Raw genomic sequence first — 25,214 nt, 5'->3', positions numbered from 1 at the left:
ACTATTTAGTAACATCAGTACAAACCAAGAAATCAAAGGCATTCTAAATTCATTGTACAACAACAAAACAAACATGCCCTGAAAAGCTGTAGGGAGGTGTTCAAAAATATGTGGCTTTTTGACCTAGTATGCCATAGCATACTCTGTATGATCAGTAACCCTGCAGGCTACGGTTAAACTGATGATTCAGAGGTGAATGACTTCGTATTTGTTAAATCCTAGATATTTAGGCGCCTGGTTAAGTATGACAGAGACACACACACTCACAGACACAGAAATAAACAGAAAAATGCAGTAAGAAAGGCTATTTCATAGATTTCTGCATAAAGACTTTAGGAAGTAAGTCATTTCTTTAGCCAAACACTGAACACAGTGCTAAGACTATATATGATAATGATTAATAAAGTAGCAACTGTTGCACACAAGGAAATTAAGCACTGAATAGGCAAATGATAATACTTGCCTGTGGCAAAGACAACATTCTTTGACACTAGTCTGTATTCCACAATGGAGAACTGAGGAAGTTCAATTCTTTCTACGCCAGTGACTGCATTATCTCCACCTCTCCAGTAGAACTCTATGTCATCCGTTGTATAGCCATCTGCAGACAAAGCATGAGAATAAGATGGAAGAAACAGCAGACCCTAATGGAGCTGCAGTCACAGTATATGTGGTTTGTCATTTGAGACAATGAAAGAATTAGAACAGCTGGAATGGGGCATGGTATTTTGGTACAAACGTCTGTGGTATGCTAGCATGCTGAGAAGATCTCCTGAAGAGCTGTTTCATTACAATCTGCACAGAAATTTGAGGCAAACTACTCTATTTTCTTCTTTTTCAGTATCATTCTCATGAAATCCACAAAGGACGAATGGCCCCTATGAGCCAGAAAATGTTACCACATTACCAGTTCCAGGGATTACTGATTGCAACCTGCAAGATCGCAGAACAGTGTGAATTAAGACATCATACACATCTAGAACTAAAACCAAGTGCACTCTCCTGACAATAATTGTCAGAAAAAGATGGATTATTCTATGAATGCTGACAAACATAGCTGGGCAGATATTTTCCACCCATACTGAAGAGTGTGAGTGGCACCATTTCCATTAGCTTCTGCAGCGGAGAACTCCAGCTGAATATAATTTTCACAAGAGCATAATAATATGTAGTAGCATTTTCTGTATAAGGCACAAAACCTTCAGCTGGTACTAGAAAGGCAGCAGAAGCTCTTGAAGCATAAACATACGTCTGAATATTCTAGTTATAGCATATGACTAGGTTGAAGAGAGAATCTATTTTTGTGTAGAACAGAATTCCAAATCATACATGGAACCTATCTGAAGGTGCCCAGGGGGTCCTGCAGCAAGACCATCCATGCATAATAAAGCACATCATTGAAAGAAAATTATACCACAGTGTTTGCTCTCTTTCAAGTGAATCTGATTAAAATATGAACATTCATTCTCCTGTGTTGAAGATAAGCATCCAGTCACTGCCTCTGGAGCAATAAATTGCTTCATTCTGTCCTAGACCCTTTTTTCTATATCACATTTGCAAACCAGAAATGGATGATCCCTTATATATTAAAAAGTGCCAAATAAGCAAACAGTAAAAAAAAAACCAAAGGGTGCTATTTACATGATTTACTTAATGGTTAAAGACAGCAGTGTAACTATTCTAAAGCTATATTAAAGGAAAACTGCCCCGCATCTAAACTAAGTTTTACATGCATCTTCTTATGTACATACAGCTTTCTATTTCCAGAGTACAGTTCTGTTCATCTAATGGATATCTTCTCAAGTCCATCATACAAGCTGCAGTGGTTGTGATTCTGAAATGCAAACATCAAACAAGATTACCATACATGCAGCAATCCAGGTATTTTTTTGAAAGTGAGGACTGTTTGAAGAATGGCTTATAATAATTGAGAACCTGGTCCACAATTTTATATTGAGTAGTAGCTTACTACAAGACTGGTTACATCGATTTCAGTGGAACAACTTGCCGTAACTTACAGTTATGTGACCAATCCCTTTGGGGTTTAATGGACCTATCTGCATGTGTAAATATATAAAAATATTTGCTGAGATTAAACAATATGACTTTAAAATGTGAAGCGATAAAAGTCTGCTACAGACTTTTCAAAATGATTCGAGCTTGCGAATAACTGATTTTTTGGTTCTGCGGCATCTGTAGGAAAACAAGAGATACACTGCAATGTTGAACAATAGTCCAACAAAATGCTTTGTTTCAAAGACAAGTATATTTCTCTTCAAAATTTAATTAAATAATGAGGGGATTTTATAATGAGGAGTCATACTGAATTTTTAATTTACCCCCAAAGTCAGAAGATAATTTCGCTTTTTTTATTTCCGATGTAGGCAACTTAGCAAAATTAAGATGAATTTGCAAAACATTTCAATGTTGATGAGTCTACATTTTTCACCCAGCCCTTGTATGTCAAAAGTAAGAGCCAACAATACACATACACAATGAAAACAAATATATTAACAGCTGCATGCAGCATTTGCACTTTTTTGCAAAATTAATGGCTTTATATATTCGTACTAACCTTTAGACAGATATAACCACACACACTAGCTCATGAATCATCTTCAGTATATTTCAGTGTTTTGCTGAATCGTAGCCTTCATCAAGAGTATGAACATTATTTTGTATCATTTTCTTTATAACGTCTGCAGGTAAATTTCACATTTAACTTATCTTCTGTGTTTGGCTAGGCCCGTTCCTCACTGCTCTTTTTCTGATATAAACAGGACATGGACCCCATACGCAGTTAATTCCTAAACAAACTGCATTCTGGAAAAACTTTATGCTCATAACACAAGAGGAGAAATCCTTTAAATATACCTCTAGAAGCTGGAACCCTCAGTGTTAAGGTTTTGTCCATGTGTTTTCTCAGTTTCGAAACTTTCTACTTAATCCCTTTACCTTCCTGACTGACAGTCTCCTAATTTGGTAGACCAATCTGAAATTCAGGAGAAGAAAATTGTTTAGGTGCCCTTCTTCAATTCGTTCACACTAAAAAAAATCGTGCTGTTATTATGAATCCCTTATCTAATTCTCCCAGAACAGAAATGAAAGAATGCTTATCCTCAGCATGTGAGTTACTTCAGGTGGATATCTTCACACAATACCCAAAGGAAGGGAGTGAGATCATTAGAACCTTTTCACAAGACAATAGAAGATAGATTAGGACTGCAGAAGGTCCTTTTGCAAGAAAATATTATCATTTCTTTGCACAGGAAGATCTAGTTATATGACCACAACGGCAATGGATAAGGCCAGGAGAAGGAAAATCTCAAGGATCTGTTACTCAGCATATCTTCTCATTTGCATTCCTACTGGCAGTCAGTGAGAAAGGCATACGCCTGATCTCTGTCCTTATGGTCCCTATGCTTATGGCACGGTCATGCCTCCATCACTGCTGTCCACTCTGAGCTGTCCTCTGAACGTCCTCTATGTTAGCCTCCAGGTTTTTCAGGTACCACGTATCGCATCATAGGAGGATGCTTTAGGTCAGCCCTCCTACCTGGTCCTCTAGCTGCCTGCTGGCAGATGTTCTGGTTCCTCTGTTGACACATGTCCCAGTGGGCCGGAGTAGTTTCCAAACAGCAATTTCTCAGCTGCTCTGTGGTTTAGCAGGAGGTTTTCTCTAAACTGAATGTTTACAAGTGCCCTTCTGAACCCTCAAGCAAGGTGCTAGACACAGGGCTATTAGTTATGGAGATTAATGTCTCTCTAACATTAGGAGCTCTAGCTAAGCCTAGGTTCTTAGAGGAGAAAACTTAACCTTAAATCTGTGATCACTGATAAACATTTTAAATGACAAAAGTAGCAGTTAACATCTTTACAAGGCCATACTGATTATGCAATCAAATGATCTTGCTTCTGCTCAACTGATAATTGTACTCCAAGTAAAGCAATCAGGCACATTCGGACGTTGTTACTATAAGGTTTCTATCTCATGTTTCAGTACACTGAGCTACACTGAACTAGGGCTCATTTAAGATCCTGCAATAGAATACAAATGAGCTAAGTTGATACAAGCGTGAGTGTGGTACCAGGAATTCCAACTGTTATGTTGTACAATTAGTTTTAAATGCCACCTATACAGAAATATGCATTTATAAATGATTAATCTGTCAGATTTATTAAAAATTATGCAACTTGCCAACTTGCATTCAACATATTAATTGCCTTATGACTTTTTAAGGAAGGTGTTTTGAGTTTAGCCTGTCCACAGTGGTTCTGTTTGACAAGTTCCAGTACCAGAAACTGCACATTCTTTCCCAAGGACCTGCTTACACAACTGCAAAATAGGTATCTTGAATTTCACAGAGGTCTACTGAGAAAAGAAGATATAGATAAATATGAGTGGAAATATATTTGCCTCATTTACTCACAGTAAGTTATTGCAGTTCCCTTCTGAATGAACTTCCAAGTAAACAAATTTAACTTGGACAAAGCAAATGTTAATTGCTCAGGCTTGTGCATGCTCCTGAAAAGAACAGGTTTATGGGATGGGATGCTGCCTGGCACAGCAGGACGACAAGGTTTCAAGAACTCATCATCATGGCAGTGACAGAGAAACAATTACAAGAGCAAGACAAAGATAAAGCTGTACACGGATATACGTGCATTTTCGGTGAAAGCAATACACAAAAGAAATATTTTTGATTGTTTAGAATTCCCCAGTCCAGGGGAACTGGACTCTCTTCTCTGTATGTATCTGTTCTCTGTATATAGTTTCTCTTATCTTTTTCTGCTACTTTATTGCTGGACTGATCACCTTACTTTATATTGATATGTTGTATAGGGACCCCATCACTGAAATGCTAGGTGGTGCTGCATAAACAAATGACAGAAAGATATGTTTACAATTTAATTCAGTTTAAGCAATATAAATACTCTGTGACAGGGTCACAGTTCTGATGGCTAATTTGATCCTCTTCTCACCTTGATGCAGAAATACATTTATTCAATAACAAATAGAACTAAGTCTAGTTGCATTTCTGACCAATCACAACTAACCTCCTTACCTTGCCGACATCCATCATAATTTAGATATGGCTGATAACTACATGAACAATCCTTTCAGATAAAAAAAATATATTCCTCCACTCTATTTATTTATAACATGTAACATTGTAGCGCCTGAGAACAATAGGTCTATATACGGCAAGCACGCAGGCAGTCAGAAAGACTCTATTTTTGATCCCCAGTATATAAATGTCATTATCTCTGTTTTGTTCTACTACGAACAAATCTGTTGTATAGTCATATACCTTGCACATTGCTATGAATAAGGTAGGACAAAGTCAGTACGATGCCCAAAGCAAAAAATTCCCCAGCAATGGATTGAATTTCAAAAAGCTACAGTCCCATTCCCTCATTTTCACAGACTTTTGCTGTTGCAGCAAACTGCTTTCTCTGAAGTAGAAATAAATCTAAGATAACTGAAGGTTAAGTCTTTAAAAACTATGAAAAATTCTAAATTGTTCAGAAGAGAACACAAGGCCAGTGTAGACCGGCAATTACTTTCATTATATATTTCTTGAAGATCTGTCTTGCTCAGTAGATATTCTATAATCTGTTTTACTCCCTAAAATTTCCCTGCTTATTCTCAGTTACCCCGTGTTTTGTGGCACACATGAAAAACTTCAGACTCTGGTTCTCAACCCATAGCATAGCATGAACCATTTTCTCCAGAGAGTGGCTTGAGACCAGTGTCGTTTGGATATTCAGAAGCCACAAGAAGTTAGTATAGCAGCAGAGCAATGCAAAGCCAAGGTCTTTAGATCAAGGGAGCTAATGTTCACAGATATATTCTTCCTTCTTATAATAGCATCCCGTATTTTGACAAGATTTAATTGTAGACAGGTTAATCTTCATCCTTCATTAAGCAGCTACGCTCATTCACACACAGCAAAATCTAACCATGAATATGGTTTGTGTCCAGAAGAAAGGAAATGGGAAAAAGATTGCCACATGAAGTGGAGTGCAGTCTGCTTGTGGACATTCACATTTTGCAGAAGAGGAAGCTAACTTATTTAAATACACTATTTTATGACAAATAATCCTCACCTGAAAGACTTTAAATGTTTTCAGTGTGTGACACACTTTTGTACACTGTTATGATCACAAAAGTTCTAATTTCCATAACTTTTTTTTTCCATTGGTTCTGGGGATGGTTCTTGAGACAGAGTAAAGGAAACAAAAAGATCTTACATCATTTTTGATATTTAAGTACCTGCAGAAAGAGTCCTAAATCGGCAGCATTCAATATTGGATACAAAGTACACAAGACGAAAGTTTGCTAAAAACAATTAATTCTGAAGAAATCATTTCCTGAACATACAGGACTTCTTCACGGCTTCATAATAGGCTGAGTCTGTTTTAATTTTGTCTAGAAAGACTCATCTAACTATGGCTCATATACAGTATGTAATAGGAGTTAAAGAGGTGAGGAGTTAAGACTCAAGTCACATAAAAAATTGAACTGCTGATAATAAACAAAAGCAGGTAAAATAATGTTACTAGAAGCATAACCCATCTATACCACTTTTCAGACCTGATTCACTTTTATACTAGGCCTTCCTTGTCCTGCACTGTCCACGTGCAGCAGTCTTGAGTATTATCTGTGCTTAAAAACATAAGAAACTTCCTATGACGGAAATGGAGCTTACACTGGCAAAGACTTGTTTTGTCGATATAATTTGAACCACTGAAGCAAATGGAATAGCCTGTCCAAACAGAAGGACTTTTTGTACTACTGAGTCTCCATTAAGATTTTTGCTACAGTAATAATATTTATTAAGCGAAGGATTTATTGGCAATCCTAACCACAAAAGCTATGAGAGGAAAAAAAAAAAAAGGAAGCACAGGTCAAGGCTAAAATAGGTAAAGAGTACGATAGTGGGATAGTGTAATATCACTTTGTACCTCTGGGTTAAAATATAAAACATTGCAGTGCTGGTCCAGGTTTGAAGGAACTGCTGGAAGCGTACACAGTCATGTTTTAATTGGCTTTTTTCAATTAACCAGGGTTATTTGTGATTTTCTTTTTCTTTACAGACTACAGACACATCAAAAGACAACATAAGCACCCACGTTCAGTCTTACCGCCTGTGCTTTGAATGAAATTTTCAGGTTTGCAATTAATGCTTGCCTTTCTGCTTTCTACCGCCACTGGGCTTTTCAGATATGGTGACTCTACACAAACAGATAAAACCTGACTGAAGACGCTCCTGGCAAAATTAAGAAACACTGAGTATGTCATTTATTTCCTATGGGCATCTTTCAGAGTTACAGGGAACGTTACATAATATGCTACACAATGTTTGTAATAACCTTGTACCAGGAAACAAATATCAACAATATATAACAATGGGTATGAAATCTTCATCATAAAGGTACAGACCTGAGGCCATAAAGCACCGTTCCATCTGGGTGAAGGCGAATCATCCGATTCTTCACAGTAACACCATGCACAAACGATTTCTTGTCATTTAAGAAGTAAGTGTCAGGCACCCAGAGCTGATCTGCCACTCGATTATCAAGGGTGAGGTTGAGAGGTATGCCAGCATAAGCCAGTCTCTTATCTCTCCAGTACTGTTGAAAATACATAGTCAAAGTATAATCCTGGTGAGGGAAAAAAAGAGAATCACAACAGTCGATCATATGTGGCATAACTAGAAAAATAATCATTTTTTCCTGTCGCTAGCTAATTTTGCTGGTTTGGTTTAATGTATTTTTAATATTTTCTTGCAAAAATAATGCTTAATCAAAATACTCAATATTTCTAAGAGTTATTAAATAGTTTTAATAATTCAAGAGCCATCCTGGTCTAAGCAGTATTTCAAAATCGTAAGAAATTCAGCTATTCTTGGTATCTTTTGTCTTGCTCCTTCTTTTCTTCCATGTAGCCACCCCCCTGAAAATTACCTGAAACTATATGTTTGTGGAATAGCAAACTAGATAATCGGTAAATGTTGTCATCCTTCCATTTTTAAAACTGACAGATGAACTGAAAAATATTCCAAATAATTTAAAGTAGCATTCAAAATCACACCTGAAAAGTAAGCTGGAAAGATGCTGTTTATATGTGTGCCTTTGTGTGAGATGGCATCTTGCAGTGGCACAAAGATTTTCTCATCAACTGGCAAAACAGGAATTAGACAAACAGTAACTTGTAGCGCAAGTCCTGCAAGTGTCAAGGTTTGGTTTTCGTAATTGTGTAAATAAAGGTCTACGTTGTCTGCTAAGAGCTCTGATAACTAACTTAAGAGCCTAAAGATGGATATAGAAACCTAACTTTAAGCATCTGTTTTAAAAGTCTTTCCTTCATTTCAGAATTTACTAATTTGACTTGGCCATGTCTTAATAAAGCTACATTGAAACACTCTGAAAAGTCTTAGGCAATATGCCTCCTTTGTTAGTGTCATGATATTACGAAAGGGTATAAAAACGTATGGGAACGTTTCAAAGTTAAGTGTCAGCAAAACTGAAAAAAAATCACATGAATTTTATAGTAAAATTTTCTGTTAGAAAAGAGATATCGCCATGTTTTCTTTCCCTCATAACTTGCAAAGTGTGGAAGGACATTTTCATTTTTAGAAAAAGTTATTTTTTAATGCATGAGATAAAATAGGTTAACATCTGAAAATAATACTTTCTTACATATGGAAATGAATTAAAGAAAGCATTGCTTTTAGGTCTGATAATATTGCCATATTTCACCGTGAAAAAAATGAGGCTGTTAAGCACAGGTCATTAAAAGTCTGATTTTCAAATTATACAAGTACTTTAAACAATAAAACTCTTTGTGAAACACTGAGAAATTCATGTGATCTCCAAACACATTTAAAAATTTAGCAGCAGGTGTGCAAGCCACAGGATACCTGCATTTGCATCTGCTTCTACAAGCTGGTGATACAAAACCCCTCAGGCTTGCTGCTTGTTTGGGAAAAGGATGCTCAGTGATTCTAAGTACGACTGTTGGGAATGGTCCATTCCTGTAATGGGTTTCATGTGGAGACAACCCAATTTCAGGCACTGATCCTGCCCGTGCTCCTCTCAACCCTTAACGCCATTGCTTGAAATCAAATGAAACTTCAGAATGCCTTTCACATTCAGAGCCTTTGTGCTTTTTTATTTAGTGATTCATTCTTTTTAATGAGGTAGCTGCTGTAGCTTTAAGAAATCAATTTTAATTGCTTAGAAAATAAATCATTATAGGTGTCAAGGACAAGCTGTTCCCTTTTTAGGAAAGTAATAAGAGACCTTTGAAAACAAAAGGACCCACTGATGGGAGAAAAGGAGCCCTTGTGGAACTGGCTGAGTGTAAGCTCATTTTTAAAATCCAGATCCGACATGACTGCTGAGAAGAACTTGCTCCAATCTTTTTGTTGAAAGCTTTCTTCAGTAGGACTAATCGTCACTGCTCATCAGTGAACAAGGTACATGCTACACTCAGTGCACATGACTCGCTCCCATTACCACATCAGGAAGACCACATCTCTCCTCATGCTCTGTGCAACCAATTTTCTGACATTGATGCAGTGGAATGAATATCCTCCACCAGTTCAGTTTTGGCATAATTAAAGCTTGTTTCTATTACCATTTAAAATTTGCTATGTGCTTGGCTTTTATAATGTTTTGCACATCAACGTCAAGAAATTGGGGATTATAAAAGCAGCGGACACATATGCAATAGACCAAAGTTCATTACGTAGAAATGCACAATGCACATTAAAATAATCAAAACTGAAATAAAGAAATAGGGTGTCACTATATTGCATTGAAATAAGTGGATCCTGCTAGCACTAAAATATAATGGAAGCAGCATGTTTGAACAGAAAAGAGCTTTAGGCTAGGTTCCTTTCTCCTTTGGCATGAAATAAAATACACACTAACAGCTAACGAATGGAGTAATTAACTAGCTAAGTGAAACATATGTAACAATACAAGCAGTAATATTCTGTCATTATATTTGTTTACTCAACTAAAATTTACTGTGTCAGGGAACAAAACAGAAAGGAGTTTACAAATCGTATGCAGAAACAGCAACACCGAACAAACATCAGGAATTTTCTGCATCTTGACTAGAAAACAAACTTCCAAAATACTTCTCAAGGTACAAACTTCATCAGCAGTTTCTCAGTTATCCTTCCCTTCTTTTTTCATCTTAACTTAAATAAAAATACTTCTCTACATGCGTACTATACGACTATATTTTCATGTACTGTAAGTAGTGATACTCCATCCAGTCACTTGACAACAGCACAGTACCACATGTGAAATACCAGCTTCTTCCCAGTTCCTCACTCAGTGTCTACTGAGCAAAATGCTTAAGTAGTGTCTTCTGCAATGCCTACATACTACTCAGATGCACTGCAACGTCCGCCTAAGCCCACTCCCTGGACTTTGAACAAGACACAGCACAGGCAGGACATCTCGCAGAGCTCTCTTATGCCCCAGAAAGCGTGCATGCTCTCATGCACCTTGAAGGATCACTGCGTATTTGTGCTCTGCCAGTCTGACCTGCTCTGAAAATAATGCGATAGCAAGAATGAACACAAACCATGCTTGCTCACTATCACGCTTTTTCTGATAAGCTCAAAGCAAAAAGAAGAGGCAAATTCTCCTAATAGGCCCATGCTGAACCTGCCTGGTTGTGCAAGGAGTGATAAAAGAATGAACAGCAAAGGCCAGCTCCTTAGGGTAGTTCTACTAAAGTCACCACTGGCAACGAAGCTTATTAAAACCCACAGCTATGTCAGTATTCATTATTTGATTAGCTTATTTGCTAGGCTCTGTACCTACAAAGGAAGTCTTCCCTCTTCCTACATGCCAGAGGAAATGCTAAAATGGCTTTGAACGTGAACTGGAAAAAAATCACAAAGTATTTAGTAGGCAAGATGAGCAAATGCACTTTCATTCCTAGCTAAGTAGCCTAGGAGCTTTATCAAGGGCCACCTTCCTCCATGGGGAGCTTAAGATGACTAGCTCAGATAGAGAGGTCAAGAGGGTAGATGTCCAAAGCCGGGAGAGATTAATCCCACTGCAGCTACTGTATCAGGGTGCTATTAACTGCCTAAGAGGACACAGAGCTGCCAGCTTCAGGAAATTCTAACCACTGCACAGAGCAGCAGACAATTCCCTCAGCAGCAAAGACCTCCATAAATCATCATATTTATTTTTAATACAATACCATACCACATTCAAGGTCCCGCTTTCCCTACCCCTCTTCTCCAGTTCCTCACAGTATTAGGTGCTTCGGGGCTACAATGCTAATAAAATCCCTCAAAGCCCTGTCAGAAGGACAAACACTACTTCTGGAGCACAGGAGAAATATTCTCAAAATGGGAAAAGCTTGACTGCACAGGCAACAAGAGCTTTTTTCTGATGCATCTCTGAGTGTGTTGCTACGAATGTAAGGAAAGGCACACATGCAGTTTTGTTGCTGGTTTTTAAACATAGTTTTCCCTGGGAAAAAAAAAAAAGAACAAAAGAAAACAAAAGACAAATAGCAAATAATATTTGGGAAATCATCAAGATAAAATGGGAAAGGGGTCTATATCACAACTTTAAAAGAGCACGATATCTCTGTCTTCTTCATGTGTATTATCTGTGATTTCTGCACATACTAAGCAAAAATGATAGAGTCAAAAATATCATTACATGTGCCAACTGTGTAGTAAGCATTTTCTACATGGTATTCTCTCCTCATGGACTGAACATATCATGTAGGAAATACAACTATAAGTTAACTACAAATCCATTTCAGACAATCAAAATGTATTATATTACACCATTCCACAGTACCTAATGCACTAACTATAGGACTAATGAACTATAAATACTAATATGCTGTAATATTACAAGCAAACAATAATTTGTTTTTACAGAGTTAGCTATTTTTACCTTTTCTCTCCTGCACTCAATAAAAGGAAAGAAAATTTTAAAAATAGCGTTTGCTCATCAAAATAAAATTAACAGTACTACGGGACCAATAATCCTCTAAAATGGACTATCAATGTTTACAGTCTTAGTGTGTTATGCACCAAGGATGTTAAAAGTTATCCATTAGCTGTAAAAACTTGTGTTTCTTCAAAATGACTAATAAACAGAATATTATAATTAATAATTATGAAGGAATAATGTTAATATGGTAGTTAATTATAAGCAATTTTAAATGCAAAATAAATAAATATATTGGAAATTTTTGCAAATATTGGAAATAAGTTATGCAAAAAATAACTATTCCAGTGCTTTGGGGCACAGCCTTATATCTACTTGAAATGCAGATTACTGTCTTAGATTTGTATTTGGATATAAATTCACATCCTTGTTTTCTTGACCTGCAGACAAATGTAATTATTTCCATCAGGTTTTGGATGATTTACTTTTGATGAACTAGTAAAGAACATCAGATCACTATTTCAGTGGATAAAAAGATGTATTGAAAACCCAATCCCTAATCTCCATATAACTTCAAGGTTACCTGCCTTCCGCATAACTTCAAATTAGATGAGGCTGCTGTAGAATAAGCAGCTATTCTTGAAGCACTGGTATGACTGAATTACACTCTTGCCCATCAGCCTAAAGCGAGTTGCACAGCCAAACTCATGGATCTTGTGCTTTGACAACACACCTGCAAGTCTTTCCGCCTGCTTATATACAGAAGAGACCTGAGAAATAAGATTCATACATACATATGCCATATTCAGAGAGGTCAACCTTAAGAAGTCAGCATTTACCAGCAGTACTATTCAGCTGCCTGAGATGACCAATTACATATTTTTCTGGGCATTCAAAATCTTCTGAAAGGTTTGATGACTTTCCTGTTATGTTTATTTGTTGACATTTCAATTTGCCCAACATGTCTAAAATATATACCACTTAGGTAATTGTCAGTGAATGGAAAAAAATCACCAAAGCCTCTTGATCAGCAAAGCCTTTCACAAGAAAATTACCTGACTAGAGTCTCTCACTGTGGGACCACTGTGAGATGTCGTTCATGAGCAGCCTGAGTGAAGGAGACACTTGTACACAGATCCTCCCTCTGCCCCACCAATGCCTCTAACGTTTCTTGATCTACTTGTTTTCATATTAAAAATTCATTTTACCTTTAAGATCCTGCCTCAGGCGTCTCCTTGATATGACTCAAGAACCCTCCCGCAGTGACAGGCTGCAAGTATGGCACACATCCTCCCTAGCAGCAGCACTTTTTTGGCTGGGGTTAAAATGCTGCTCTGTTAAGAAAATGCAATGCTAAAGCATCTCAGTTACACTGATTTCACTGGGACCCTTCATACATCTAGGTTGTCTTGGTATCTTTTCTACCAAATCACCACGAGTTTGTTTTTCATCTCTCACTGCAGCGCACAGAGATGGAGTTATAAATAGCTATAAAGAAATACTCAGCCCCCAAGAACCCACTCGATGGGTACAAAGGAAAAGAATAAACGTATGATTCCCTGGGCATCTTCTGCCCTTTCATGCCCTTTGGCAGGAGAGCTCCCATTTCCAGTGCAACCAAAGTGCCTTCTCCAAAGTGCCCGTCCCCTGCCTGGCATCTCCGAGCGCCCTGCGGAGGGTTGCCATACCAACCAGCGCTGGGCTTTCTGCAGGCGCAGGGAGCGCCGTTGGCATAGCAACCGGCCAAAGCAGCCTTCCCTCCAGCTTGCCAGGGAAGGAAGGTGGTGGTGGTGGCGGGCGCAAGCGAAGGAGCTGCTGCCCGGGAAGGATGAGAACAGCTGGGCCAGCTGCAGTGGGCGCTGCCTCACGGCGGCGCGTTCCTGCCGTGGGAACCCACCCGAGAGCGTTCGCCTTTCGAAAGCGGGACTGCGGCTTTTCTGTGTGCGTGCTCCTCTGGCTTTAGTGAAGTCATGGGAATGCCCTCCCCGTCTTGGGGTACGCTCTCATCGAACTAGCGCAGGACACCCGCTGGCAAGAGATAGAGGCTTGGGCTGTACTTTGGCACGTGGATGCACAAAGAGGTAGAAGAAAGTCCCTGTATATACTTTAGTTCCGGGGCATAACTCAAGTCAGAACAAATCAGTCTGGGCTATTTAATCCCTGACAGAGAGGGGTGGGCGCAGAACACGGAATATTCCTTCTCTAATTCAGCGAATCACTGGTATTACAACACCACAGACATCTCACTAATCAGGAGTTTCTAAACCCAATGGACTGATCAAAGAAAATCTAATATCTGCCTTTACATATCAGGAGTATAATACCCTCATTGATTTGGTGGCAGAAAGCTAGCTAGAAGACAGAAGTATGGTCTTCTGCTACATTCCTAAAGATCTATCCAAAGGTTGTGTGATAAGCTGCAGTGAAAATCCACTTGATGATGGACTGATATGACATAAAATTTCACACCTAATGGAACTCCTCCTAAAAAAATAAATTAAAAAAGAGGAAAACAGAAATGTCAAATGTTTATGTGCTATGCTCAAAATAAAGCTCTGAAAGAGATCAAGTGAGGAAAAGAAAAAAAAAAAAAAAAAAAGCACCAAATATCCCCCAGAACCACCCATCTGAAAGAAGAAGAACCCTAGGCTCAGTGAGGCACTGAATTTGCTTCATACAATGCAAATTTATTTATTGCAGAGCTGCCAGAACCTCAAGGAAACAGGTACATTTAATGGCACTAATTGAAATCCTGCTAAGAACCTACAGGGGGGAAAAAATCAACTTTGATCAGCTGTCAGCTGGTTCCCACGACTGAAGCAGCTGACCTCAGTGAAATGGGAACTGACAGCTAATGGCTTCTGCGCCTCCTACACAGCAGAGGGGATGTGCCACCAGCTAGTCAGAGAACTGAGCGGGCACCCTAAAGTCTTGCAGCTAAGGGATTGTCTTGCCAGTCATGAGATAGGGATCTACTATGTATCTGCTTCAGAAAAGGAAGGATTTCTCATACTTTCACTTGTTCTTTTCACAAATGTATCACGCTAAATATCTCTTTGGCATTACTTGAATTATCAATACAAATCGGGAAGGAAAAACAAAACTCAGAGCTCTGAAAGTTGATATTATATGGCATATTTGTTCAGTACTTTGCTATTTCATAGACTATTGTACGTATAACTCCTTTAGCGTCTGCAAGATGTTCTAGGACAGCAGGGCTGGAGGTACTAAAAGCCTACACAGCTGTGCACATACAGATGTGTTTTAAATATTGTGACTATAAATGCATAGCTCCATACCCCTATTATTTGCTAACATTGCACACAAAAACCACCCAGAACAGTTTTCAGTGAAACAGTATTTTAGACTGATAAGAAGAAAAGTCCACAAGGCTATCTTTTTGTTACTATGTAATCTCCAAAGACCTTTTAAAAGGCGTCTGAGAACTCATATATTTTTTTCGTACTCAAGAGTTAATAAATAAAATAAAACTGTATTTAAGTGCAAAGAACTAAGGAAAACATGCCCTTAAATAAAACTGAAATACATATCTGCTCATGGGCACACTTTTGGTTGAAAAAAATGAATATTTACTCCACCGTGGAGATAACTTTTTAAATTTCATTCCTAAACTTGTCCATCGTGCTCACTTTGGGAAACATCAACTCTCACTGGCATTAGCATATCAATGAGCCTATCAACGAGCATATCAATTTTTACCTGTTGTCTGTGATTATTTGAACCCTCAAATATTCTTAAACTAAACTGTATGCAAAAAAGCCAGCATGAACACAATTCCATTTGAAGAACAGAGTAAGAACATTTGGGGTTCCAAATGGTTTTGAAAGGTTTAACTTAAAACATTACCTATGTAAGTGTCGGGGTTGCAGCCCACATTGTTTGCGTGTGCGAGGTCCCCGGGGGCATCAGCAGCCCCTGCTGTCTCTGCCCACCTCTGCCCGCCAGGCTCCCCCCGGCCCAGCCCCAGCCCCATCTCAGCCCAGCTCAGGACCAGTGGTCCCTGCCCCGTGACCCCACAGCGGTGCCAGGTCCAGCCCCACCACAGCCCTGCCCCTGCCTGGTAGGCTCTGTATACGTAAACGGTAGTTTGCTGCTGACTTTTCCGGCTTCAGGATATTACGCGTTCATTTCTGGGTAAGGAAATAAAGTGTAGGGAATTTCTCCATCATAGAATAGACTTGCAAAGCTGACTAGGTAACTACACTCTTTTGCCTATTTCCTTCCCTCTGCACAAGTTACTTAGGCTTCGAGCTTCCTTTATTTCATTCTTTCACTCTGCCTATCAGTAGTGTTAAATCCAATTTTCTATCTCGCAGTAACGAAACTGGGAGGCATGGTAAGTCAGAAGGAAAACAGTGTATTTGCTAAAAGCTCATTACTGCACGCAGGATAAACTGATCACGTGACAGTTATGCTCACAAAGCTCGGTAAAAAGCAGAATAAATAAACGGGTAAAGAAGCCGAATACTGCATCCAAAAGGAAGTATTACAAATACACAATATACTCAATCCCCACATAGACTTTTTCATGCACAAAGGCTTGCAAAAAAGTGGAATGTTACCCTGCCAGTGCCTTTTAATAAATTCAGCTATGAGTGAGATTAAAGGAATATGGCTTGCTAAGGGAATGTCTTCTCTTCTGCCTATGATTTGAACACACTGCAAAGACCTGCCATTAGCTTTAGTAATTCGGGAATCAGAATGTATCACTGTATAAATAAAGATGGGGAGGGTTTCAAATGGCTTTGCTTTCTGGCTTCTGAAGCAGCAAACAGGATGGTTTAAACAATCAACATGAAATATGTGTTTAATTACAAATTTTCATAACTTCCAGTTTTAATAGCTGAATTTTTTTAAAAACAGAATTCTCTGATGACAGCTGACGCTCACATGGCCTTGTATCTACACTGCACACTTAGAATATAACTGATTCTACAGTGGATAACCTGTTGGTTACTTTCTCTTCTCTATGTGTAATAAAAAGTTTTATCAAGGCTTTTGTAGGCTATTTTGCAACATCAGCACACACGTGCAATATAGGACATATGTAACAAGGAAAAATTGTTGTGAACGTTATGTCACGGAGTGTTCACTTCAAATAACTGAATGCAGAAAGGGCTAATTGTGTACTGTGACATTCTTCCTAATTTAGTACTGATTAAAAGGACAGAGGAAAATTCTTCTATTTCCTTGGTAAGCTGGTGAAAACAGTAAGAGCTTAACACTAGGTGTTATCCATCTCCCTTATACAAACTGTTTTCCCTTTATTTAATGCTTACTCTGCTGTATCTGAATGCTTCTTCTACAGCAAAATTACTCGTATACATCCATGTTAGCTGGACACACCGACTTCAGTGGGGCTACTCAAGCTCAAAAGACACAGACTGTGTACTCAAGAGACAGGAATCTTCCCTAACACAGGTACAGTCTTATAACGACTGTTAAATTACTCACCTATTCAACTGCTATTGTCAAATACCTCAGATACCGCAAAGCCCATTAGGAGACAAGAAATCACTTTATTCCCATTCTCTACTAAGCCTTTGGCTGAGTAAAGAAGTGTTTAAAAGGTACATTATATAACATTGCTTTCAGTCAGAGATTACTATTCTACAGATCATTTCAATTATGATAATCAGATGGCCTCCTCAAACACAAAAATTATATCCTTCATCACCTATCTCAGCAGCTGTTTCAGTAGTGCTTTTTCATGCTATCTGTGGGATGTAGAAATTTAGAAAATGGTGTAGGGATGGAGGGTTTGAATTTATCATGAACTGGACAAACTTGTGGAATAGATAAAGTCTGTACACCAAAAATAGGATTCAGCTAAAGCTGCTGGACTCAAAAATATAACAGCTACCAGAGAAAGGGGTTACATTAGAGAATATCAGAAAGCCAATAGGTGCAGAAGAAAATCTGGCTTGGGGTGATGAATCATAAAGGAGTGAAATCATAAAAGCTCTATATCCTTGAGAAAAAAGCTAAGTGAGAAGCTGGTAAAACTCATTTAGGACACAAGTTAAGCGCAATCTGCACGTAAAAATACCATTTAAACACAGCATAGAAAAATAAGCAATCAGACCAAATGCATACATGCTACTTACTACTCCAACACTGAAAGTCTAAAAATAACATGGAGGAACTAGAATATCTAGTTTTAAGTGAGAATATTGGCCTAATAGGAATATCAGAGACTTGATGGAAGAAAGCAGTCCGTGGGAAACTGTAATACGCAAAACAAACTACCCAGGCAAGAAAGAGAAAGCTGTACTGTATGTTAAAGAAAGCTTTGCGTCAAAGAATGAACTGTATTGAATGTAACACATAATCTCTATGGATTAAAACTCCAGGCCTACATAAGCATTAGAAATAAATTATCACTGCCTAATCAGGATGACAATGGCGTCAGGGAGATGCCAACAGAGATCTAAGAGACAGCAAAAAAACAAATTAGTAATCAGAAACTTCAATCACCCCCACATAGACTGGATAAATGTCAGGTTGGGGTGTGATGCAGAGACTAAATGACACCACAAATCACTGACTCACGGAGGAGCTTGTGGTGAAACCTCAAACAAGACAAGACATTCTTGACTTACTTGAGGAACACGTAAGCCATGGTTCAAAATGCTGCTACAGACTGGCTGTTCTGTAACTGTGACCCCGACGGAATTAGGTAAGCACCTTTTAAAACCAAAAAAAGCCTAAAAATTCATTACACTGGTGTTTAATTTCAAAAAGTAGACTATACGAATGAGGAAGCTTGATTCCAAGTGGTAAAATGATTGCTTATAGTCATCATAGTATGAGTCTCTATACCAAAGGTAAGTTTAGACTTAAAAACAAACAGAGAACCTTGAATGCTTACATTTTAGGGTAAATAATTTCATCACATGTAAGAAGATCTACTTCAAAAGTATGAAGTCATAGCCAAAGGAGAATAGATAAGAAGAGAAACCCAGAACAGCAAGCCAAAAACACCTAAGCAAAAAATTGCCAGAGACATAAACACCTATTAAAATCATTAAATGGTCCTACAGAAACTCTCATAGAATGAGAAAACAGTTCCTGTTATGAATTAATAACCACATTAAAAAAAAAAAAAAGAAACTAACAGCAGAACAGTTTTCACAGCTGCAGGAGGTCACTAGCAGAGCTGCACAGGGATCTGTGCAGGACTCCATTCTGGTCATTGTACTCATAAACGGCATAGAAAAGGGATGAACAATAAGATGACTGTATTTGCTATAGCATTTCTCAGAATACTAAAAATGAAAGATGTGAAGGTGGAGAGGTGTAGAAGGACAGCAGTACACTGCATAACTCGTGATAAAATAGGAAATGAAACTCAGTGCTGGTTAAGTGCAAAGTGATGCATATAGGGAAAAAGCAATCCTTACCACGCACAGAGTGATTGGTTCTTAGCTAACCTTGACCACTCAGGGGAAAAAATACTGCAACATTAATCAATAGTTTTATGAAGAGAGCAGCTCAATATTCTGTAAAGGTCAAAAGAAACAAACAGACTGTTAAGATTATTAGGAAAAGGAATAGAGAGAGAAAAAACACCATTATACCACACCATTTTAGTTTACTGCCATCTTGAACGCTGTATGAGGTTCTGGTCCCCATCTCCAACAGGGCAGAGTATAACCAAAAAAGGTACCAAGAACTGCAGCAAGAATAATGGAAGACACAGAACGTATCTAATAGAAAGAGAGACTAAACAAACAAGGACTCTTCTGCATTGAAAAGAAGAAAGAAGTATATTGTAGATATCTGTAAAAACAATGTTGTGGAGGAGGCTAACAATTATTCACTGCTTGTCATTTCTGAGAAAGAGCAGCCAAAGAAATTATCAGATGTCAGGCTCAAACCAAATGAAAGGATACTCTTTTTTTTTTCATCTATCTGCATATCGATTTGCGTGTTTAAACTGTGCAGTTTTTATCTACAGAATATATTTTAACACCAAAAATTTCCAGAGGTTCAAAATAAAAGATGAAAATCAGACAACTTCTCTGTCTCAGAATCACCTAAGCTGTCCCATGTTTTAACACAAGGGGAATACCAGGGAAACACTAGTCCTATTCTTATACTCCTCTTGAGCCTTCACCATTGGCAATAGTTGAAAATAGGCTGCTGAGAAAGATGGGCTTTTGGTTTAACTTAGTAAGGCCATTCTTACGTCCTTATCTTCTTGGAGTGCGCTATTAAATCACTTACTTACAACTCTGCTGCACTGCTCATGAGCTGATAGGATTGTCCTGTGGCGTTAATAAGCATTGCTGCCATGGCTGACGGCTTGGCTGAGGGAAGTAGATGTTGTGACCTGGAACACTTTACAAATTCATTTTTGATTTGACTGCATATGAAGATAATTTTGTACATGAGATTTTTGCAAATAGCGTAACTGTGCCAGTGTAGAATATTTAACTGCCTGTCAAAGTTCAGAAATTATTATAGAGTCGCTTCCTTAATGATGTTGAGTGATAGTTATGTTCATTTCAATTCATCTAACATCTGCTCCTGGTAAATGTAAGCAGATGCGTCTAATTATTACCTTTCGATACTTGTATATGCATAGCATGAATAAGAACATGAAAAAATTAGATTTCTGTGAAGGAAAGGTAAAATGCCTCTGTAGCAAACGACATAGCAATGAATCAGATAACTAAAATATCTACTTTATAGCTGGGAAGTCAGCAAATAAACATAGGAGATATATTATTCAAAGTGAAAATATTATTAAAGATGATAGATATAGTTATTCTATGTGGAATTTAAATTAGTTTGGAACTTGAAGTCAGAACAGTGTTCTTCTCAATTTATGTTGATAAGGGAAATATTCTTGAACTTACTTTCATACTACAACACCATTCACATTTTATTTGTTTTGCACATGTTCTTTTAAATTAGTTTTCATATTTTTAAGTTGGCAAAAATCCCAGTTAAAGGTATGTTTACCCTTTTTTAACACAACACAATAAATATAAAGAAATAGATTTCTGGTCTTCAGGAGAAACAGGTTTAACTTAAATCCTCTGTGACACTATACTCAAATACCTGTCTTCTCAAATTGGGACCTCCAGTCTTATAGCCCCTAACATTTTCTCCTTCTCTCTCTGCAAACTCACACTCCTTTTACATCTTCCACACTCCACCATTCTTACCTGCGTGCAGGTGATTTGGGGTCAATTTTTGACAGCCCTACAGAGCAGCTCTTGGACTGGCTGCCTTGCACAGGGAAGAACTGCTGCCAGTCAGCTGGCTGCTGCTGCCATGGGACTGCCATACAAGCCTCCAGGCAGACACCGTTGTCGGCCTGACCTGCAGGGTCTTGCAAGGGAGTAGCTCCTGGCTCCAGATCCATCTTTCTGACAGATCACTGCCTGGCCTGTTCCAGGCAAGGCTGCTGCTCCGGACTGCAGTAGTCTGGAGAGTCTCCTGATTCCTCGTGGTTATAAAATGCATTGCAGGAAGAAGGAGAGACAGGTTTTCAGGGCAATTTTATCAGGAAAAACTGAGCTCTGTGGACTGCTTCATTAGCAAGAACAACATCATCACATCAAACAAATCAAGAAGTTGTACTACTCACATCAAGAGCACAGTTGGTTAGAGTATCAACTCTCATACAAAGAGCACAGATTATGGCAATAAAGAAGGAAACATTTGACTTTAAGGTATATATTTCAATCTGTAGATACATTCTATTACCTGTTTAAATTTTAAGGACATTTGTTTCACCATTAAATCATCTGCTGTTATACACAGTGTGTGGACCAAATGGGTCTGTTCATTACCAAATCAAGTATCAAATCTACTAGATGGTATGATACTCACAAATAGTTTAAATTCTGCTAGATGACAAGGATATACCAGAAACCACATTACATGCCAGTATAAATCAGTGGACAAGCTAAAAATAATTATTCATGCAGTTTACTGTGTTATAGTGAACTTTAATTCTGTTCTGTTTAGGTAAGCAAATAGTTTTTGAACATAATTAACTGGTTTCTGTGAGAATCAGGATCAGTTTGTAATTTTTGGTAATCAGAACTACAATTATCAACTACTAGCTGAATTAGAATTACCAAATCACTTGATTATATAAAACAACAACAAAAAGCAGGACATATTTTACGCTCTGAAACTAAATACACGTGTGATTTGTAATAAAGGATATAAACTAGTTTCACATTCTCTCTCTTACGTTTGTCCAAGTTCATCTTACAAAGAATCCCTTCATATATATGGCCAACTTTTCTGTGTTATCTCAAATACCACAGCTTGCCTTCAGAATAGAAGTTGCTGGATGTTAAGCACATTAAAACATCTGATGCTACACCGGGAGAAAAGCTCTTGGAAATCTGGTCCTACTGATGGAAATTAGATACTTTTGAAAAACTTGGCTTATTGGTTATCTTTTACAATGAACTGTAATGAATGTGTTTACACTAATAAAAGAATTGACTTTCTTTGGAATCAGATGCTGTTCTCCAGTGCAGTGATTTATTTTATGCTTAGAAAAGGTCTTTGCTAGGATTATTGATGTAGGTGTTATTATTAGAATAACCTGACATGGTATAAATATTCCAAATGGTATAAATATTCCAAATGGATTGATAAAGTGGATGCCTGATAATATAATAATCAAATACAAATATAAAGGATTTATCTTTCTTCCCAGAAATACAGATTATACATGCATTTATATATGCAAGTTAAGTAGGCTTTAAATCCTGGTTCTGTGCTAGTGTAAAAGAGAAAAACATCTAATGGCTTCAAGTTACTCCAGCTTGCATTTCCAGTAATATAGCTAACCTACCTAGATATTAGTGCCTTCATGGCACTACTGGAGAGAGTCCAGCGGAGGGCTACTAAGATGATGAGGGGACTGGAGCATCTCTCCTCTGAAGAAAGGCTGCGAGAGCTGGGCCTGTTCAGCCTCCAGAAGAGAAGACTGAGAGGCGATCTCATCAATGTGTACAAGTATCTGAAGGGGGCGTGTCGAGACGATGAGGCCGGTCTCTTCTCCGTGGTGCCCAGCGACAGGACAAGAGGCAACGGGCAGAAACTGAACCACAGGAAGTTCCACCTGAACCTGAGGAAAAACTTCTTCACTGTGAGGGTGACAGAGCACTGGAGCAGGTTGCCCAGAGAGGTCGTGGAGTCTCCTTCCCTGGAGATAGTCAAGCCCGTCTGGATGTGATCTTGGGAAATATGCTCTAGAGGACCCTGCTTGATCAGGGCGGTTGGACTAGATGATCTCCAGAGGTCCCTTCCAACCTAAACCATTCTGTGATTCTGTGATTACAAAGCTACTGTTTTAGTCAATCTTACTATTTTAAAAAAGTAATTTTTGGCCATTCATAAGCCATCTGAAATACACGAAAGTATGACTGTTTGAGGCTACTATTTCAAAACATTTACCTACGGCCATGAATTCTAGAAGGCTAATTTGAGTTGATTTTAAAATATCAGCAAGTAATACTGCTTTTTTGGAGTGGAAGAATTTATTATATACACTTTGTGTTTTCAGAATTGACTTTCATACGCAGGAGTACTCCTCAAATGACTATGGAATGTAACGGTCACTTATGTGTTTCCAGTAATGACCAAGAACTATTATCTTGAAAACAGCTGGAAATTAACCACTGCCTTTCATAAGGCTAGGTTTTCATAAGGTGTCTTATGTTCAGCACATTTTCCACTCATTCTTATTTAGTTAAGCTCTCTTTCCAGCAAATATAAACTCCCTGAGGATGATGAAGGGGGTTGAAATTAAGTAACATAAAAGTGGAAAGTCATGCACTGAGGGACTGAAAAATGAGAGCATTAGCTAGTAAGTTGAAGTGTGGAAGATGGAGCTGGGTATTTTGGTTGGTTGCAAGAGAACTATGAGTTATTAATGATATACTTATGCGAAAGATACTATTGCAATCCTAGCATGCACCAGGTAATGAAAGTACCAGTGCCACCGCACAAAATATCAGTTAAGATTTCACTCAAAATATACTATGAAGTTCTGACCACCTTTGAGCAAAAACTTAAACCGGAAAACATGTAGAGAAGACCTAATAAAAAGGTCACGGGAAGAGAGAACCTGGGTTATGAAACACTGGCTTGTTTAGCTCAGTGAAATGAGAAATAAACATATCCTAACTCCTGCCCTGCACACACACTCTGATTTCTTTCAAACAGAATAGTAAGAGATGGAGGGAATGTGTGCACCTATGTCTTCTTGCAACATGCAGTGAGGATGCGCGTGGTTTGCTTACTCAGATCCTGGGGAAGGAAGTGTTCCTGAGACCCTCCATTCAGACGTAATCTAAGAGAATTCAGAAGGGATTGCTTCACGAGCCACCCAACTGCACTGCTCCATCATTTAACAATAACTTTCCCAGGTAGACCTAAAATAAACTCCAATTTATATAAAAAATAGGCAACAGATCTTTTTTTTCAAAGTTGCAGTTAGGATGTAGGCTCCTAAACCACATAGGATCTTGAACTCCTTACCCAAGATCTCATCAAATACATTTTCCAATTTTTAATGGGAATTAAGTTAGACTAAATTAATTAGCATGTTTATAAATGTTTAGGAATAAAATGTATTAATTATATGTAGAAGCAAGAGTTGGCAACTTAATGTTGATCCGATTCATTGGTCACTGTCATTGATTAGCACTAATGTAATGTTCAAGGTTTTTATTTTAGAACATTCAGTGCTGAAAGAGAAAATCTGCACTAAACCTAATGGATTTGTCCTATGAGGTTATCTGAGTGTACTTAGGGCTAAAGCTAACAAGCTGTTTACATGTCTTACTCCTATTTAGGTGCTTACTTCACATCGCACATATGCATCAGTATGAACTTAGAAACTGAAACACCGACCTCTGGAGCATGTGAAACCACGTGCACCTAGTCTAAAGATATTGGAGGGATGACGGTGTCCAGCTGCAACAGTGGAGCGCGTCTTCTAGGGGTACTGGCATGACACCCTCTGCTGATGGGCTGCCTCCACAAAAACTGACATAAAGGACTAGCAGCGCAGGAGACCGAGACAAGGGCCCACTAGGAAAGTGCACTGTGAATGGCTTGACAGGTCCGTAAATAGGAGTTTGAGACTTCTGTGCTTTTGTGGACCTGCAGCTTGGAGTTTCACTGTGCCTCCCACTATCAAGATCCTGGAAAACTCATGAGAAAGGCTGATGAAGAAAGAAGACACAAAGCAGAGGTAA

General features: G+C 38.3%; 1 protein-coding gene across 2 annotated transcripts in view; it reads right to left on the bottom strand.

The window, feature by feature from the left end:
* Positions 1–25,214, bottom strand: part of GABRB3 (gamma-aminobutyric acid type A receptor subunit beta3) — a 115,855-nt gene that overhangs the window by 26,314 nt on the left and 64,327 nt on the right. Inside the window, exons 1-4 of one of the 2 annotated variants that reach the window (XM_009666379.2) lie at positions 13,158–13,280; positions 7,448–7,668; positions 1,752–1,834; positions 464–601 (exon numbers count right to left, since the gene is read on the bottom strand). In XM_009666379.2, the coding sequence (XP_009664674.1) occupies positions 464–601; positions 1,752–1,834; positions 7,448–7,653 (427 nt within the window). In that variant the 5' untranslated portion in view covers positions 7,654–7,668; positions 13,158–13,280. Of the gene's footprint in view, positions 1–463; positions 602–1,751; positions 1,835–7,447; positions 7,669–13,157; positions 13,281–25,214 lie in introns of those variants that run through there. The other variant, XM_068923256.1, reaches the window with a different exon arrangement.

This window comes from Struthio camelus, chromosome 1, assembly GCF_040807025.1.
Source record: "Struthio camelus isolate bStrCam1 chromosome 1, bStrCam1.hap1, whole genome shotgun sequence".
NCBI classification, from domain to species: domain Eukaryota; kingdom Metazoa; phylum Chordata; class Aves; order Struthioniformes; family Struthionidae; genus Struthio; species Struthio camelus.
This window is presented reverse-complemented; position numbering and strand designations above follow the sequence as displayed.